Raw genomic sequence first — 18419 nt, forward strand, 5'->3', positions numbered from 1 at the left:
ACTTTTAATTATGTATTTCAAATCCCTCCACTGTTCCATCAATCTATCAGTTATCCCTTTCAAAAGGGGAAGGCATTAATCTCCCTACACATTTTATATAATCATCATCCAATTAGCAAGATGATAATTTCTATGTATTTAAATTATATAATCTTTTTTCATATCGTATGCTTATCCAGTTTATATCTATGGGTTCAACTGGCTAATAACGAAATGTTCTAATCTCTTAATGTTTGGGATACTCAATTGTCCATACTCTCTTTTCATGCAACCATCTCGCGGTTATCAACCATCCCTTGTCATGTCTCCCTCTCATACATGCTGGCTAGGTGGTTACACTCATGACCGGTGTGAATATGCGGTGTCAACCTAGTGTTGTGGCTAAAGTAGTTCCCTCCTCTCACCTGAAGCAAAGAAGAGGATTGAAGAACTCCCTTAAGAACCTTGATTTGAATCTTACCGGGAAGCAAAGTAGAGAAGTTATTGGATCTCTAATGGGTTTATCTGAAATTTAGAGAAATCTTGATCAAACTATGCTCAAAATCAAAGCTGAGAAACTATGCATCACACGATAAGTAGTGCATAAAATTATTGGCATGTTGCATGGTTATTTTCAGAAGCTCATATCGCCGAGTAAAGAGGAAAGGCACAAAGCGTTTGGCTCAGGTATGAAGTTTTGAAGTCCGCTATTGATAAAGAATCTCAGAAGAAAGATGTGGATCAGTAGACCGGCGTTAATGCTTCTAACAAAGATGAAGCGCAGGACAATGCTGATGGACAACAAACCAGAGTTGATGCTTCTCGTGACGAGGACGATGTGGCGTAAAAAAGCAAAATTGTCCACCCCAAACAATACTAAAGTTTTTTTCATTCAGAATTTATAGACGTTGAGATGAATTTGATTTTTTTGTTGTTGGCATTGGAAAGATTGTTGCTATCATCAACCCACATTTGTTCATTCATGACGATGATGGAAGCAGCACGGAATCGTAAAACTATGGGGGATGTTGACTTAGGTCAATTTGTCTTTGATGCTCTGATGATTGGTATTAGTAACTGGAAGTCAAAGAAAACACAAATCATATCGCTGGCCCTGGAAGTGTTTTTATAGTAAGTACCTTCATAGCTCTTCTTATATTGGGTAGGAAACCGTGTGCCCAACTTTAGAATTATGCTATTTCTGGTCAGAAAACTATGCGTTTAATTGTACAATTCTGTTTCATAGAATTTGTATGTGGTCCACCTCATGCCTGGTGACACACTGGAAGTCCCAAAGGATCCCTACGCCACTTTTAAAATTTACAAGTACGAAACAGAAGTGTTAAAAAACCCAATAAATGCTGCCAATCAGAAAGGGGGAAGGGATACTTACCTCGGGCTTGCCATGCTCAGGTACCATTGCCACCCTGCTATACCATGTTTGCTTTGAGCTCTTACAAAGGAGAACATCAAACACTTTGCTTCAGGAGCGTTCCGCAGCATTTAGCAGTTTATTTAATTATTGTTTCATGCTGGTTAATTCTAGAAGTGGTGAAGGCATCATTTGGGATTAACATTGTGTCAGCAGGTATGGAGTGGCCTACATAGAAAGAATCTATGATGCAGAATTCTACGGTTAGACGCATTTTTCTAACCAGAAATTGCATGATTCTATAGCCAGACACATGTTTTCCTACGCAATATAAATAGAGTTATGAATGTACTTACCGTTAGAACAATTCCACAACCAATGATCTATTTCGTGTTTTTCCTTGACTTCCCGTTAGTAAGTCATCAAAGCATCCAAGACAAGTTGACCTACATCCTAGAACTTTTTAGGATTTTGTATTGCTACTATCAATGCCATGAACGAATAAATGAGGGTTGATCACATGAACAATTTTCCAACACCAATAACAAGAAGAATATGACTTTCATCTCAACGTCTTTAAATTTTCAACGAAAGAAACTTTGAGATTGTTATAGGTGATTTTTTTTTCTTTTTAACGCCACATCGACCTCTTCATCAGACACCCCCCCCCTCCCCCACACACTTTTGTTCTGAGCTTCATCTTTTTTCAAGCATTAGCGCTCGTCTGCTATTCCTCATCTTTCCTCTGAGCTTCTTTAACAACAACAGACTTCAAAACTTCGTATGTGGAGTCGAATGCTTTGTCGCTTTCCTTTTTACTCAGCGATGGGAACTTCTTAAGATGAGTAAATTTCACAAAATCACTACTATAGGGGCTAGAGTTTCACGGAGCTGCCACCTCAGGAGTTTGCATCAGTTTGCCACTACTTTAGGGACAATAACTATCAGTTTGTCTAAATCTTGCGGATTAGTGCATTTGACAGCAGAACTGACAACTTGGGACTACTTGTAAGATCCAACGTGGCATCCAATTTATCCATTTAGCCCCCTATTATTTTCATTAATTTCCTTTTCCCCTTTCTTCCCCTTCTCCGGCCACCTCGCCGGTGCTGACGAGGCCCATGGCGCAGAGCGCCGCTTCGGACGCAGGTGACTTTGCGCGTGGTCTCGAGGAGGCTTGACTGCACTCTCCCTGCCCCCTGCCCGCGCTCGCCTGCTCGCGCCGCCGCGCCGCCTCCCTGCGCCCGTGCCCGCGCCCGCCTCCCCGTGCGGCCATGCCCGCCTCCCCGCCTGCCGCGCCGCCTCCCCGTGCTCTTGCCCCGTGGCCGCGCGGCCTTCTTGCGCCCGCGCCTGGAGAAGAAGCCGCCGGCCGACGCCGCCTGCCCGTGTGGCCTCCTGTGGCTCCCGTGTCTGGGTGCTGCTGCTCCCTTAAGGAAGACGGGTCAAGAAGAAAAAGGAAAAAGTCAGTGTTTTTTTCTAAATGGCAAAGACCTTACACGCGGGCCCAACTTGTCAGTTTTGCTGTCAAATGCACTAATCCGCGAGATTTGGGCAAACTGATAGTTATTGCCCCTAGATTAGTGACAAACTGATGCGAACCCCTGAGGTGGTAGCTCTGTGAAACCCTAACCCATGGAGTAGTGGCCTACATAGAAAAGATAGCCACGCGGCATGCCAATAATTTTATTCACTACATCTCATGTGTGACGCATATTTTCCTAGCCTTGATTCTGATCGTAATTTTATCAGGATTTCTCTGAATTTCAGCTAAACCCATTAGATATACGATAATCCTGTAATTATCTTCCCAGTAAGCTTTAAATCAAGAAGGTTCTTGAAAAAGTCATTTGATCCTCTTTTGCTTCACGTGACGGGAGGGGAACAACTTCAACCACAACGCTAGGTTAACACCGTATATTTATGCCAGTCATGGATATAACCACCTAGACAGCAAGTAGGAGAAGGAGAGTTGACAAGTGCAGAGAGGTTAATTTCCTGTTATCATCAAACTGTTTTTATTAAGGGCATTTATATGATAGCTATAAATCAATTGCAAAAACACTAGCAGGAACTGGAGAAACAAAAAGAAAAGTCGACTACAGGAACAAAAGGTAGAAATCCAGGTCAGAAACAAATAGAAGTCCACAAGCGCATGTGCTGGCGGCGTTTGGCTCGAGGGGTGATCATGCCGAACATGCTCTATGGCTTGATTCATTCCCGAGTGATGCAATCCGTGTTGTGCTGGTGATGCCTGCTGAGTTAATGGAAATGCCTGCCTTTCCTCGGAAAACAAAGTACTACCACGCTCGGCACGTCACCCAATTGATTGGCCATCGATCCGATCGTGTTTTTCTGTTCGAGCACAACATGCAACTCCTACATGGGTACACCACCATAATCCTCATCCATACACATGTTGTATATTAATAATAGAACATGGAGGCGCACTTAGCTGCGCCTGTCCATCTTGACAAAAGAACAATAGAAAGTATCTTAAAAACTCCGAATGGTACACTGCGCCTGTCCATCTCGACCAAAGAACAATCAAAAGTATCTTAGAACATCCTAATGGTACAAATATCATAGAAAAATGGGATGGTTTAGATTACACTTCCTCTATACAGGTGTTCAAGGTTTTAGGCAAAGGATTCCATAAAATTTGAAGCACAAGATTGTGCACACATATTCAAGGATGAACGCCTTCATGGCGGCAATGAAGCTTTGAGTTGGTGCGTCCGCCCCATTTAGGTTTCCTAACACTTTTCCAGGTGTTACATTTTGATCCGCTTCAATTTTAACTCTTTTAATGCTTAATGCTCACACCGGCGGCGACGATGTAGTAATGAATTAATGTGTAGAATATTACTATTCGTCGTCCTCATAGCGATGCAATAATGGATCAATGAGAGGAAGCCATACGTTTGTCCTCATATACTCTGCCTGCAATGGGCTTTCTTCCTCCCGTTAGTTTGGCCTTGGCACCCCGCTTCTTTGCCTAGGGTTGGTTCTGGATTCGGTTGTGCTGGTTCAGATTTCTCTGTTGTCGCTGCACATCTGTTTTTTCTCTACGGAGCAATACGCCGGGTGTGTGTGGTCTTGCCGCTTGTTGGTTGGGGTTTTTATCTGGGGTCCTTTTATCTGTTGGTACTGCCGTTTTTGACAATGGTTTCGTGGCTATGCTTGTTTACCCTTCCGTTTTGCAATCCTCATTTCATTAACTCTTTTCATGCAGGTTGTCATTATTACCTTGTGCGTAAGCTCTGAGCTAATTATTCAGTTTTTGGTATCGCTGGAAAATTCTGCATACGGTGGAGCACCCAAGTTGGTTTTTTCGTTAGGATTTTAGTGCTTCTTCAATCTAAAAGAAGATTATACTGATTGATACTCCTCCGATCCATATTAAGTGGCCCTGATTTAGTACAACTTTAGCACAAAGTTGTACTCCTTCTGTCCCATATTAAGTAACTTAAATTTATCAAATATGATGTATCTATACCCAAATAGCGTCTAGATACATGTAATATTTCGTCACTTAATATGAGACGTAGGGAGTACTAAATCAGCGACACTTATTATGAATTGGAGGAGTCTTTTTGTGTCTGGTGTACCTCGTTATGTTTTATGCACTCTGTTGTGCTTATATGCAATACCAAGTTATCTTCTCACCTACTGTAGCATTGATGGGGACTCTACTACATTCTGATGATGCATCCATGGCTGGACTGGTATTATGAATATATGTATCAGTGTGTACTATCGTATACATGGGTGCTACTTCTACTAATTTGGTATGATGCATAGAGAATTAACAACTGATCTTTGTGGGCAGTCTCTCACCCTGTAGTTGTGTGGGGACTGCAGATGGAAATTATTCATTATGAAGTGTCTGAAGAATTTTCTGTAACATGGAACTTGCCACATACACCGCAAGAACTGCATGACCACTGTCATTAATTTCGCAGTGGGGAAGCTCACGTGTTTTTTTTTCTATAGGAACACCACACATAACATGATGTGTATTCTTCAAGTATCAAATATGTAGGTTGCAAAATGGTTATGCATCCAACAGGTTTTTCACATAGTAAATTAGTGATGATTCTTACAGACCAAAAGTTCATTGCTATTCTCTGTTGTGTTTTTAGAACTTATTTCTAGTGTTGCTGCCCCTTAAGGAGTCTTGGGTTTTGATTAGATAAAGTTTAGCCATCTTTGCTACTTTCGTGTAATCGCGTGTGTCGGTTAGACCACCTGTTTTACCGTCGTCAAGACTCCAACCTATTGTCTCGTTGAGACATTGGTTTGATATAGTATACTCACAATTTTAGATTGCATCCGCTATTTATCTTGTTCTTGCTTGTTCTTTGATTGTTTGCAGGAACAAAGACCTTCGTGGTCAGGTTGATCGTGCCCCCGCGTGATCAATAACCCTTTGGAGTTGGTGTATCAATTGCTAAGGCGCTGCCTCCTTGGCCGTAGTCGGATCGTCAACGTCACCTCCTACCCAAATCGAAAGTTATCAATCTCATCGAAAGATCGGGCCAACCCGACCCACATCGTAGATTGTCGCTGATGAAGCTGATCAAATGCCCGATATGGGGTTTGAGTCACATATACGCAAAGTTGAGCAGTCGGACATGCCTCCCTTGTGCCATGAGACAGGCGGTTGTTAGTGTTACTTTTAAAATGTATGTCTCCTCTTTGAGTTTGTGCCTGAATATTATATGCATTTTTGCACAGTGCTAACCAAGTCAAGCCCGGTGAGCTTTTTTTTGTTACTAATTGAGAGGTCATCCCTGGTTTGTTCCATTGACACTAACCATACTGGCATCAATTCCGACTTTCAGGTAGAATAAGGTGACCCCTGCGAAGCAAAAGACAAATCAAGGATGGCTAGCAAAAGAAGGACGCGCAAGTTGAAGCAATGTCAAGCCAGTGGAACCACCCCAAGGACTGTCCAGGTTTATGCGAGTTGATGGCAGACTATCTGATAGTCACAGGGGCACAATTCTGTTCACGGGTGCTTTTATTTTTTCTGGTCCAGTTTTTTGAAGTTGTTTGTGTCTTATTGAATTATCTTTTACATTTTTTTGAATGAATATTGTAGGAAAGATTCCGGCAGTGAATTATCTTCTAGATTGATAGGTGGGAAGTGAAGAGGATAAGCCAGAGGATGAAGTTTATTGACAGTCACAACAGTACTTTCACAAAAACTCTTCATAGATTGTTCCATTCTAAAAAGAAAAAAACTTTCTAATTTGTAAATAATTACAAGACTATTTCAGTGAATTGTTTCTGGAACTGTTTATAAGCCTTGCAATATCTTCCTGTCACTTGTGCAGGAAATTTAGAGGTAGTGTATGCAAAACTTGTTGTCGTGGTGGTGGTGCCAGCGGAATGAATGATGCATGTTGTCTGCGTTTGAACTATTTTTATAATTATATTGTACCACTGCTTTTATGTTGCAATTTGATGGTTTGGCTAATTTCCAAATTGTTAGTATGACAACATGTTTAGACATGCTGACACCATAGAAATTTGAACCAGCGAGCAAGCAACTCCGAAACGAAAAACAGCAGGTAATAAGTGGATCGAGTAATGGGTGTATTTATTAGGACATTAAAATTGAGCCCCTCTCCAGCTCTCTCAGGCCGTCCGATGAGGCGCTTGGGCAAAATCTGGCCGTTTATGACGAGGATCAACGTGATCCAAAAGTGTTTTATGTCCAATCTTTCATGGCGATCGACGAACAAGCAGATCAGTAACCGAGGGAAATCAATCTGAAGTAATCCATATCAAATTCCTTCAATTCCTCACATTGGAACTGATTAGAATCAACTCCGTCGCAGGGCATAACATCAGATCTTCAAGATCAACAAGCAAACACGACAATATGCGCCCCCAAACATTGAGACTTTTCTGGTCTATTCTTAACCTCAAAAATTCAACCCCTTACAACGACGGCTGCCAAAAACCCTTTATAGGGCGACTCTAACGCAACTTAGATGGGACAGGCCCCCACGCCACACAACTAAGGCCCATGGGCTGAATTAAAAGTGGTTTTGGACAGGCCCAAAAGCCATCAAACGAAAAATAAAGAAAACACTATAGACTTAAATAAATCTCAAACTCTAAAACGAAGTAAACTTCAAAACTGGCGGCGTTCTGAAATTGGGCTTTACCTCATCTTTCGAAGAAATTTGAACGCAAAAAGATCCAAACCTCAGAATATATGGAGTTGGTGACATAGCAGGAGTAATAGATATCTTCCCCTCATCATCCCCCCCAACTTGAGAGGAAACCGTCCTCGGTTTCAATTTGGCTTGTTGGACCTTCTTCTTCATAGCAAATGTAGCCACCTTAATATCTTTGTCAAGCATAGGTTGCAGCACATGACGCTTCCCTTGATGCCACAAAGAATAAACATTGGATCTGTCCTGATGTGTGGTACGTTTATCAAATTGCCACGGACGGCCTAGCAGCACATGACAAGCATCCATAGGCAAAACATCGCAGACCACCGTGTCCTCATAAGTACCAAATGAAAATTTCAGGCGCACCTTACGTGTTACCTTCAGCTTCCCTGAATTATACAACCACTCAACACAATGTGGCTGTGGGTGTTTCCATGTAAGCAATGAAAAAGAATCCACCAAACTCTTGCTAACAATATTGGTGCAACTGCCACCATCAATAATCAACTTGCAAGCGGTGTTCTGGACTGTGCATTGGGTTTGAAATATATTCCAGCGCTGTTCTTGTCCTTCTATGCGATCTTCGGGAACACGCTGCACCATCAAGTTAGTGCAATTAGGAGCAGTATCCTAGGGATACACATAGAAGTTATCATGATCTTCCGACTCCACACCAGATGGCACATCAACCTTGTCATCATCACTAGCAGAAACATAACCATCTTATGTAAGCATCACCCTTTTTGTGTTAGGGCAATCACGCCTCATGTGTCCTCGGCCTCCACAAGTAAAACAGTCGATGGAAGAGGTCGAGTGTGTACTAGGTGCAGCTTTGGACACTCCAGATTTTAGTGCCTCATTGGGAGAAACATGATTGGAGCGTGACAAAGGTGTCGGCTTAGCACTAGAACCAACAGCCTCAGTCTGGGCACGAAGCCAGGAATTTTCAGGAGCTATAGCTTGACGTCGCTTGAATTGTTGTTCCGCACTCTCAGCTTGATGCACAAGATCTTGAAAATCATAATAGCTAACCATCTCCACAGGATCTTGCACCTCATTATTCAGGCCATTAAAGAATCGAGACATTGTGACCTCCGGGTCGTCCCTTGTTCCTGTACGGATCATCAGCAACTCCATCTCTTTGTAGTACTCATCCACAGATTTTGTGCCTTGAGTGAGCTGCTGCAATTTATTGTACATATCTCTCTTGTAATGTTCAGGAACAAAGCGATGTCGCATGAGGTCTTTCATACCTCTCCACGACGATGGGCGAGTATGCATACGAAGAATCTGATTCCACCAAATCAGCACATAACTGGTGAATTCAACTGCAGCAAGTTGAAGTCTTCTTTCCTCACTATAATGATAGGAAGCAAAAAACTGATCCATACGTATCTCCCACTCTAAATAATCTTCCGGTCCACGATCACCCGAGAACGGAGGTATGGACAATTTGATACGCCCAAAACCACCATCATCATGTGGAACGCGAACAGCATGACCAACTTGATCACGAACAGGTGGTTATCCACGAAGAACGCCTGCAGGACGAGCAACAAACGGACGCTGTTCTGGTACATCATCTTCAAGTTCTCCATCAGCAGCGTAGCTCACGTGTGGACGATGTTGTTGTTCAGCAGGGCGGCGATGAACCACGTCGTGAGGATGTGCACGGGCAGGAGCATCGCCCAATGCATCTATCCGGGTAGCTAACTGCGCAATCTGTTCCGACAACGCAGCATGACTTCGACGAATATAATCGCAAGTGCTGTCAAAACCAGCCCGGACATTGGGAGCCAAATTCCGCAAAAACTGGTGGAGCGAGTTCCTTCGGCTCAACTGTAGCGGCGACGGAATTTTCCCCGGTCTTGGACGTCACCATCGCGTGCAAACAAGAAGGAGAAAATCTGCAGTGGGAAGGTGGCAATCTTCAGATCGGGAGGATTAGAACAGATCGGGATCCAATCTTATCTAGGGTGTCGGTCAAGGAGTCCAGAAGGAATACAACTTGGACAAGGTGTCCAAAACGAAAAACTCCCGGGCGCCGGCTCGGACAAGGACTCCCAGGCGGAATCGGACGCTGACTTCTAGGCGGAAATGGACGAGGACTCCTAGGCGGAACCGGATGAGGACTCCTAGGCGGAATCGGACAAGGACTCCCAATAGATAATTCTCAGCAGAGAATCGCCGTGAGAAACCCGACGAATCTAATACCAAGATGATAAGGATCAACGTGATCCAAAAGGGTTTTAGGCCCAATCTTTCACGGCGATCGACGAACAAGCAGATCAGCAACAGAGCGAAATCAATTTGAAGTAATCCAGATCAAATCCCTTCAATTCCTCACGTTGGAACTGATTAGAATCAACTCCACCGCAGCGCATAACATCAAGTCTTCAAGATCAGCAAGCAAACACGACAATATGCGCCCCAAAACATTGGGACTTTTCTGATCTATTCTTAATCTCGAAAATTCAACCCCTTACGACGACGGCTGCCAAGAACCCTTTATAGGGTGACTCTAATGCAACTTGGGTGGGACAGGCCCCCACGCCACACAACTAAGGCCCATGGGCTGAACTAAAAGTGGTTTTAGACAGGCCCAAAAACCATCAAACGAAAAATAAAAAAAACACTAGAGACTTAAATAAATCTCAAACTCTAAAACGAAGTAAACTTCAAAACTGGTGGTGTTTTGAAATTGGGATGACAAACGGAGCTTGCATGGTTTGTTTGACCGGGAAAAACAGAATCTTAAAATCAATCAGTGAACAAACGCCTGAGGCCATTCAGTCATGCTTCTTCAAGGATTGGAACTACTCTGCATGATTAGCAAGGAGCGCACATATTTATTCATCGTTACGCCTTAGGCGGACGCTCTACTTCGATGCACGTTTCCTGAAAAACAAACTTGTTCCATATGTTACGGCTCAAAAAATTGCCAAGCACAGGATTACGAATCAACGAATTCATGCTCATTGCGTTCACATAAAACTGAAAGCAAGAGCTTCTGTTTGTAGGGGAACTGGGAAGAATCTGTCTTGTTGACGCGCAAAAGGCCAAATGGACACGGTCAACCTACCGGGCAATGCTCCGGAGAACATGCATCTTTCTTAAGCTTCACGTATGTTACGCGACGTACCTTTTGTATCCTCCTGTACCCAAGAATTCCTCCTCAATCAGAATTTTATTATCACACGGCGCACTGCCCTAATCATTGGCCAGGCACATGGAATTTTATTCCCTGGACGCTGAAGATAACTCGGAAATGGATGATACAGATACATGCCATCTTCTCATGGACGCGGTCCTGAACTGGCGGGCGTAGCCAGAGTCTAATTTAGTTTTTCTTCCGCTGACCGGTGCATTCTAGCCGCCCGTAAATGCCTCAATGCATAATTGATTTGTAGTTATGTACTGTACGTGTATTTCTTCTTAATAATGGTAGCTGAATTGAGGTGGAAGTTAGCATCACATGCTTGCATTCGCAGAAACAGGGTGTCATTCTGAAATCCACCGAGGTCTACGTAACATGCAGTCCCAGCACATCTATAAATACAGGGAATTGCAAGAAACATTCCATCCATCCATTTTATCTTAAGGCGCTCTCACATAACGATCGCTTGCTCTCTTCAGGCTTTAACTAACTGGTTAAGGTCCATGGCCATTATGATCAGGTCTTTGCTGCTTCCTCTGACCCTCCTGGTTCTCGCAGCCACCTCAACTGTGGCCCAGCTGGAGATCGGCTACTACAGCAAGTCATGCCCCAACGTCGAGGCCATAGTCCGCGAGGAGATGGTGAAGATCATCTCCGCCGCACCCAGCCTCGCCGGCCCGCTCCTCAGGCTCCATTTCCACGACTGCTTCGTCAGGGTAAGTACATGTCGATTATTCTAAATACTTAGCCATTCATTCATTCTTCATTCATTGATCATATGATCTAAAGTACTCCCTTTGATCCTAAATAGTTATCGAAATATTACGTGTATCTAGACGCATTTTAAGAATAGATACATCCATATTTGAGCAAATTTGAGTGAAGAATTTAGGATAAAAGGGAATAGTAGTTAACTATATATGCTTACCAAACATGTCAAACACAAAATGCAGGGCTGTGACGCGTCTGTGCTGATCGACTCCACCAAGGGCAACCTGGCAGAGAGGGACGCCAAGCCGAACAGGAGCCTGCGAGGATTCGGCTCCGTGGAGAGAGTGAAGGCCAAGCTGGAGTCCGCCTGCCCGGGCGTCGTCTCCTGCGCCGACGTCCTCACTCTCATGGCACGCGACGCCGTGGTGCTAGCAAAGGGCCCTTCGTGGCCCGTGGAGCTGGGAAGGAGAGACGGACGTACGTCTAACGCTGCCGAGGCCAGCGACGAGCTGCCCCCGGCCTTCGGCGACATCCCTCTGCTCACCAAGATCTTCGCCTCCAAGGGCCTCGACCTCAAGGACCTCGTCGTGCTCTCCGGCGCCCACACGCTAGGCACGGCGCACTGCCCGTCGTACGCCGACCGGCTCTACAACGCCACCGCCGACCCATCGCTGGACAGCGAGTACGCTGAAAAGCTGAGGATGAAGTGCAGGAGCGTTAACGACGGGAGCACGCTTTCGGAGATGGACCCCGGTAGCTACAAGACCTTCGATGGCAGCTACTACCGCCATGTCGCCAAGCGGAGGGGCCTGTTCCGCTCCGACGCCGCGCTGCTCACCGATGCCACCACCAGGGAGTACGTCCGGCGCGTTGCCACCGGCAAGTTCGATGACGCCTTCTTCAAGGATTTCAGCGAGTCGATGATCAAGATGGGCAACGTCGGTGTCCTCACCGGGGTTCAGGGAGAGATCAGGAAGAAGTGCTACGTCCTCAACTAGCTAGAGAAGCTAGCTTTCCTAGCGAATTATTGTGGCATGGAACAACGTGTGTTGTGAAGAGGTGAATTGGATTTCTGTTGTTAATTGTACTACTCTTTAGTTGGCTGCATCACTTCGTGCAACAGATAAGCCAATATTACAACTCTGAGCTAACCACGGGGTTTAAATTACCTCTTGAACTCCAATACCGGTTAGAACACAACCTCCAACTATTCATACCATTTAAATTAGCCGTAGACGTTACCAAAAGACCTCCTGACGTTACCAAAAGAGGGCTTTCGCATCCGTACGCGCACTCTACGGGAGAAAGCTTACAAATCCCCTTTTGCTCTCGGCAATGGCTTTGGCTTGAGCCTTCTATCGTCATAGCTTTTTTCGCAAACGCTGGCTGGCACGTCACGTGACTCATGGCAAAGCCTTTGCGGGACCAAAACAGGATTTGTGAAAGCCATCTTTTTGTTATGTCGGGGGTTGAAAGTTGTGTTTCCGGTATTGGAGTTCGCCGCCGGGAGGGGGGGGGGGGTTGTTTCTAATTAATAGTCTCACAAAACCACAAATTTCGGGGCAGCTGGTCTCAGAAACCCTAATCTTGGAAATTAAGGTGGTTGACGGTGTTTCCGACAACTCGGGGCCACCAGTCAGATGCCACGTCATTTTCCCTGACCCATTTTCGATGCCAGCGGAATTTGGGGGGAGGGGGGGTTGCCCGAAACAGGGGTAATAGATGCCTTAACAGGTTTGGTTGGGTAGAAAATGAAGTGGCGTCGAAAACGAGTCAGGAAAAATGACGTGGCGGTGGCCCCGAGTTGTCGGAAACCCCATCAACACCTTAGTTTCCAAGATTAGGGTTTTTTTAGACCAGCTACCTCAAAAGTTGTGGTTTTGTGAGACTGTTACAAAAAACCGTGGCTTTGTGAGACAACTATCACAAAAGGTGTGGTTTTGTGAAATTTACACTAATTTAAATTTTGTGGTTAGTTCACTGTTCTAATGTGGACTTATATATCTCTTACTGAATGAAATGAACCGGTCTGATTCGGTCGGTTAGAAACGATCTGGGCATGTCCACGCTGGCGTCCCCCATAGCCACGTTAGCACGGACAACATGGCCCCACACATCAGAACGGCTGACAAAACAAGGCGAGACGAGGATGTGATACCCCCTCCATTTCATAAAGGTTGGTGTATTTTATTTCATTTAGACAAGGTTTTGACCGGTGAAAACTCTTTTGATATGTGTTTTTTCATACATGAATTTTATATCAATGGATTTGTCTTGCTAATGATCATGGTTTCATATCATATATATAACTTACATATTAATAAAGTAATTTTTGGTCAAAGGCTTGTTTTAACGAAACAAAATACGCCAACCTTTGTAAAAATGAGGGAGTATTTGTGAACACTGCCCAAAAACTATGTTTATTTGCAAAAAAAAAAAAAAAAGTGGCGGTTAAGTTGTTATTCTGCCCCAAATGTGATGGTTCTCAACAATTTACTCCCAAAGTAGCATAGCTTGTCAAAATTTTGGTGAGACAAACTTTGGTAAGAAGCAAACACACCCTAAATCTTGTTATGTTTTCCTATTAATTTGGTCAAACATTGAGAAGTTTGACTTAGGAAAAACCAAATGTACAACAATTTAGAAACATAGGGAGTATATAACATCGTCTAGAAACAACAAAATTTGAAACATGCATTTTTAGCATGGTAACATGTTGATGAAGGAGAGGGCCGTTGGATCCCGTCTGCATCCCGGTCCTATCTCCTTTGGAAGAATTAATACTTAGATTAATATATAAAAACTGTCTGGGCAACAAAAACGCGCATCACCGCACATGCATCTTTAACAAGGGGTACTATACGGGTACCAAGAAGTTAGTGGCCAATGTGGAGGATAGATAAATACCAAGTAGTGGTTACTTGAAAAAATAACAGGTACTACATGGTTAGAGGTGCAACATGCTGACCCTCAGGGTATCCATTGACCCTCCTTAGTTCAAACAAATGAACTAGTTTTTCAAAAAGTTGTTTCATTTAAAACTTTAATTAGTTCATTTGGTTGAACTATGGAGGGTCAAAAGTTACCCTATGGGTCACAAAATTGCAGCTCTATACATGGATATCAAGATAGAAAAAAAGTGACATGCGGGTTTATAAAAAAATGAATAAAAAATATATTAAAAGAAGGAAAGAACAAATTTAGTATCAACCGTGGTTGGAGATGCCTTTATTCATACACCTGAATCCGGAAATGACACGTGTTCACAACTCGTTTATATGATCTAAACTCAAAATCAGCAACTGGCCGGGATAAAACCAATCTTCTGGGCTGGGACGTCATAGATCACCTCGGCCGAACGCTGCGTCGTGCTGCCGACGACGCTGAATGGCATGTCCGCTGGCCTGGACACGAACGCGAGGCACCCGACGGCCGGCTTGGTGTCGTCCGGGAACGTCATGATCCCGAAGAAGTTGAGGTTGAAAACGGCGCCGTCGCTGAAGTTGAAGGACACGCCAGGTATGAGTATCCCGCTCTGGCCTGTGAAATCGTAGCAGGTGTCGAGCTCGTCGTACGGCGGCGCCGGCTTGCTCCCCTGCATGGTGAACTTGAACCGGTCGCGGAGCGCGGTGTAGGCGGGCGGAGGGAGGTACGTGAGGATCGTGCCGGAGTCGAGGAGGGTGCCCGTTTTCGTGAACTCGGACGGCGGCACGGGCAGGACGTAACCCCCAATGTTGATGGAGACGAGCTCGATGAAGTAGAAGGACGGGTAGTCTGGCTTGTTTACCATCGCCGTGTATTGAACGGGAATCTGGCCGGTGACCGGGGTCGCGCCGATGCTGAGGTACCCGGGCGTGGTGTTGTAGGACGGCAGGCAGTAGGAGAAGATGCCGCCGAACGCTGGAGCAGCCTGTGAGGACAGTGAAAGGCTGCCACGGCCAAGGCCGAGAAGCCCGTCGACCTCACCGAAATCGCCGAGGTTGGTCTCGCCGCATCCGAATATGAAGCCGGTGAACTCACTCGACGAGCTGAACGTTAGCGTCTCACGGGCGAGCACGCCGGTCGTGGACGAGCCGTCACCGTATTCGACGCCGTAGACGCAGGTGGTGCCGTTGCACTCGCCGCCCGCCGCGGCGCACTCTGTCGTGCCGCAGGGCACGACGGCGTAGGAGGACGACTTGGCCGGGTCGAAGACCGGGTCGTGCTGCTTGTAGCAGTGGCCCGAGCACGGCTGGCACTGGATCCACGACAGGTCACTGCCGGTGTCGAACATTGTGGCGGATGTCTGGGCCGGCGAGCCGAAGCCGACGACCACGACGAACTCCGGCGTTTTGAGGTTCGTCCCCGTGTGGTCCGGGATGGTCGCTGACGGTGCCTCCGCTGGGGCTGGACCCGGCGTCGGTGGAATAAACGGAGGGATGGGGATGGCTGGAACCGGAGGCATGGCTGATGATGACGACGACCTCTCTCGGACGGTGCGAAGGCGCGCTCTGTCGTGGACGAGGATGTCACGCTCCACCCGGCCACAGGAGGGGCGTATCGTGAGCTTGTTGCCAGAAGCAGGGGCTGTGTAACATTGTACATCTCAGTAATCACATTACTTGCTGCTTTGTGCTTCACGCTAACTGTCTAAGCAAAGCATATGTAAAATGGACATGTAGCCCGTGAAAAGAAATGCACAATGTTGCAGTGCAGAGAGAATTCCATATTTGCCATTTAGAATCTGCATGTATGTTCAAATGCCACTGAGAATTTTCCTATTTCAAATATGCCACTCAAATTTTGCACGGGATACAAATATGCCACTACCGTTAGTTGACCGCTAAGTAAAAGATGAAAAGACAATTTTACTCCTATGTAATATGTTGATGTTCCGTTTACAACAAATTACTCATTTTAGAAAACTTAACTATTCAATGTTTTTAGGATGCCCATAATACCATTTTGGAGTAAGTTTCACCAATAATGATTTTAGCATGAAAAAATGTAAAATTTCAATAGCACTTCACTTGATTTTAATTAACATCACAAAATTCATACTCCCTCCGATCCTAAATTTTGTCAAAATATTACATGTATCTAGACATTTTTTAAAAATAGATACATTCATATTTGATAAATTTGAGTCAAGAATTTAGGATCAGAGGTAGTAATAAATTCAGAAAATTAATATACTAAAACTCATCATAATTTGTGGAGAGAGAGAGGGAGAAGAGACCGAGAGGGTATTTTAGTTTTCTTGTTTCTTTTTGTTTTTTCTGACCTGTGGACCAGGAGTACTTCGGTCAATATGAAATTGATTTAACGGTCAACTAGCGGTCAACTAACGGTAGTGACATATTTGTACCTCATGTAAAATTTGAATGGCATATTTGGAACAGGTAAATTCTTAATGGCATTTAACCATATGGACAAATTCTCAGTGGCAAATATGAAATTCTCTCCGTAGTGTAGCACGATGTGTCTAGAAATGAATTGCAGGAACTATATATCTGGTCACACAATTCTCAAATACCTTCATATGTGTTTGGATCATAGCACTGGACCTGAGCCCGGGAAGCTATCACCGAGTCCACGCTTGCGGAGAGGTAGCCATAGCGGGGCGGAGCGGCCAGAGAAGCGCCGCAGAGAAGAAGGAACGCGAGCAAACAGTACAGGACCGGCCGTTGGGACCCCATTATTACACAACTTTAAAGGTCCATCGAGTCCCTGTCGGTGAATGAAACCTCGGTAACTAATTCCGATCTTAAATAGGCATGTATACGTGGGTACGTGCGTGGCTTATACATCAGGCATGACCGCATGGTGACAAAATTACGTGAAACAAAATAGGTCGATCGGTGTGGCTTGCAAGAGTTCTGCACCTTGGAGGGGCTGTCGAAAAAACTTTGTCGTGGCCCTCGGGGGAATTAAGTATGGGGCGTTAAGTATGATTCTGTCCTACCGTGGTGTACTTTAATTGTCGCTATGTCCATGAGAAGGGAGCACGGTGCACTGGGTCGCTTTAACACGGTGTTTTTTTTCCTTCACAGCAGCGCGGGGGTTGGGACTTTTTTTGTTGGCCCCCCGCCGGCAGTGCATTCAACATGTCTATATGAGAAGGAGGTGGCGAGGAGGTTAGTTTTCTGGGCCTTTCTGTTCGGGCGATCGTTTTCTTCTTCTCGAGGGACTAGTTTCGGAGGCGGAGGCCGGCGAGAGAAGAGGGGGTGGGGAGGGCTGGATGGAAAATTGACAGAGCACTGTTTCTTTTTGTATTTTGGCCATTCAAATGAAACGGATTTAGCTTAGTATTGTCGAATAGGAAGGCGAATTGCACAACATGCATCAATATGTGCAACTCGACAAAAGATGTTTTAGGATTTTTGCGATTGTGCATCAATATGTGCAATTCAACACAAGTGGTCGTTAGGGGTGCCGCTGTTTGATGAGTTGACATTTCTTATCTTTTTTTCATGTACGAGTTGCACATGATTTATCCCCATGCGCAACTTAGTTTTGTCGAATAGTGAGGTGACTTGCACAACACGCATCAATATGTGCAACTCGGCAAAGTATGTCTTAGTGATTTTGTGAGTTGCACACCATGTATCAATATGTGCAATTCAACACAAGGGTTTTTTAGGGGTGCACTTGTTTGATGAGTTGACATTTCTTAGCCTTCTTCCATGTACGAGTTGCACATGATTTCTCTACATGCGCAACTTAGTATTGTTGAATAGGGAGGCAACTTGCACAACACGCATCAATATGCGCAACTCGGCAAAGGATGTTTTAGGGGTTTTGTGAGTTGGATGCCATGTATCAATATGTGCAATTCAACAAAGGGTTCTGTCGGGGGTGTGTGTGTGGGGGGGGGGGTGCACCTGTTTGATGAGTTGACATTTCTTAGCTTTTTTAATGCACGAGTTGCATATGATTTCTCCGCATGCGCAAATTAGTATTGTCCACAGGAGGTGACTTGCATATTGTATTAAGACATGTGCAACTAGGGAATTTTTAAAGTTGTTTT

The 18419-nt window shown here is 44.9% G+C and overlaps 2 protein-coding genes across 2 annotated transcripts; one reads left to right on the plus strand and one right to left on the minus strand.

Moving 5' to 3' along the window:
* Positions 1-11129: 11129 nt before the first annotated feature.
* Positions 11130-12575, plus strand: LOC100844655 (peroxidase 1). Its single transcript, XM_010229435.3, has 2 exons — positions 11130-11415; positions 11653-12575. Exons 1-2 carry the CDS (start codon positions 11203-11205, stop codon positions 12406-12408), a joined length of 969 nt encoding a protein of 322 aa, XP_010227737.1. The 5' UTR covers positions 11130-11202; the 3' UTR covers positions 12409-12575.
* Positions 12576-14452: 1877 nt separating this feature from the next.
* LOC100843728 (aspartyl protease family protein At5g10770) lies at positions 14453-17105 on the minus strand. Its single transcript, XM_010231560.2, has 2 exons — positions 16926-17105; positions 14453-15976 (listed from the first exon to the last, which is right to left on the minus strand). Exons 1-2 carry the CDS (start codon positions 17086-17088, stop codon positions 14706-14708), a joined length of 1434 nt encoding a protein of 477 aa, XP_010229862.1. The 5' UTR covers positions 17089-17105; the 3' UTR covers positions 14453-14705.
* Positions 17106-18419: the final 1314 nt, after the last annotated feature.

This window comes from Brachypodium distachyon, chromosome 1, assembly GCF_000005505.3.
Source record: "Brachypodium distachyon strain Bd21 chromosome 1, Brachypodium_distachyon_v3.0, whole genome shotgun sequence".
In the NCBI taxonomy this organism is placed as follows: domain Eukaryota; kingdom Viridiplantae; phylum Streptophyta; class Magnoliopsida; order Poales; family Poaceae; genus Brachypodium; species Brachypodium distachyon.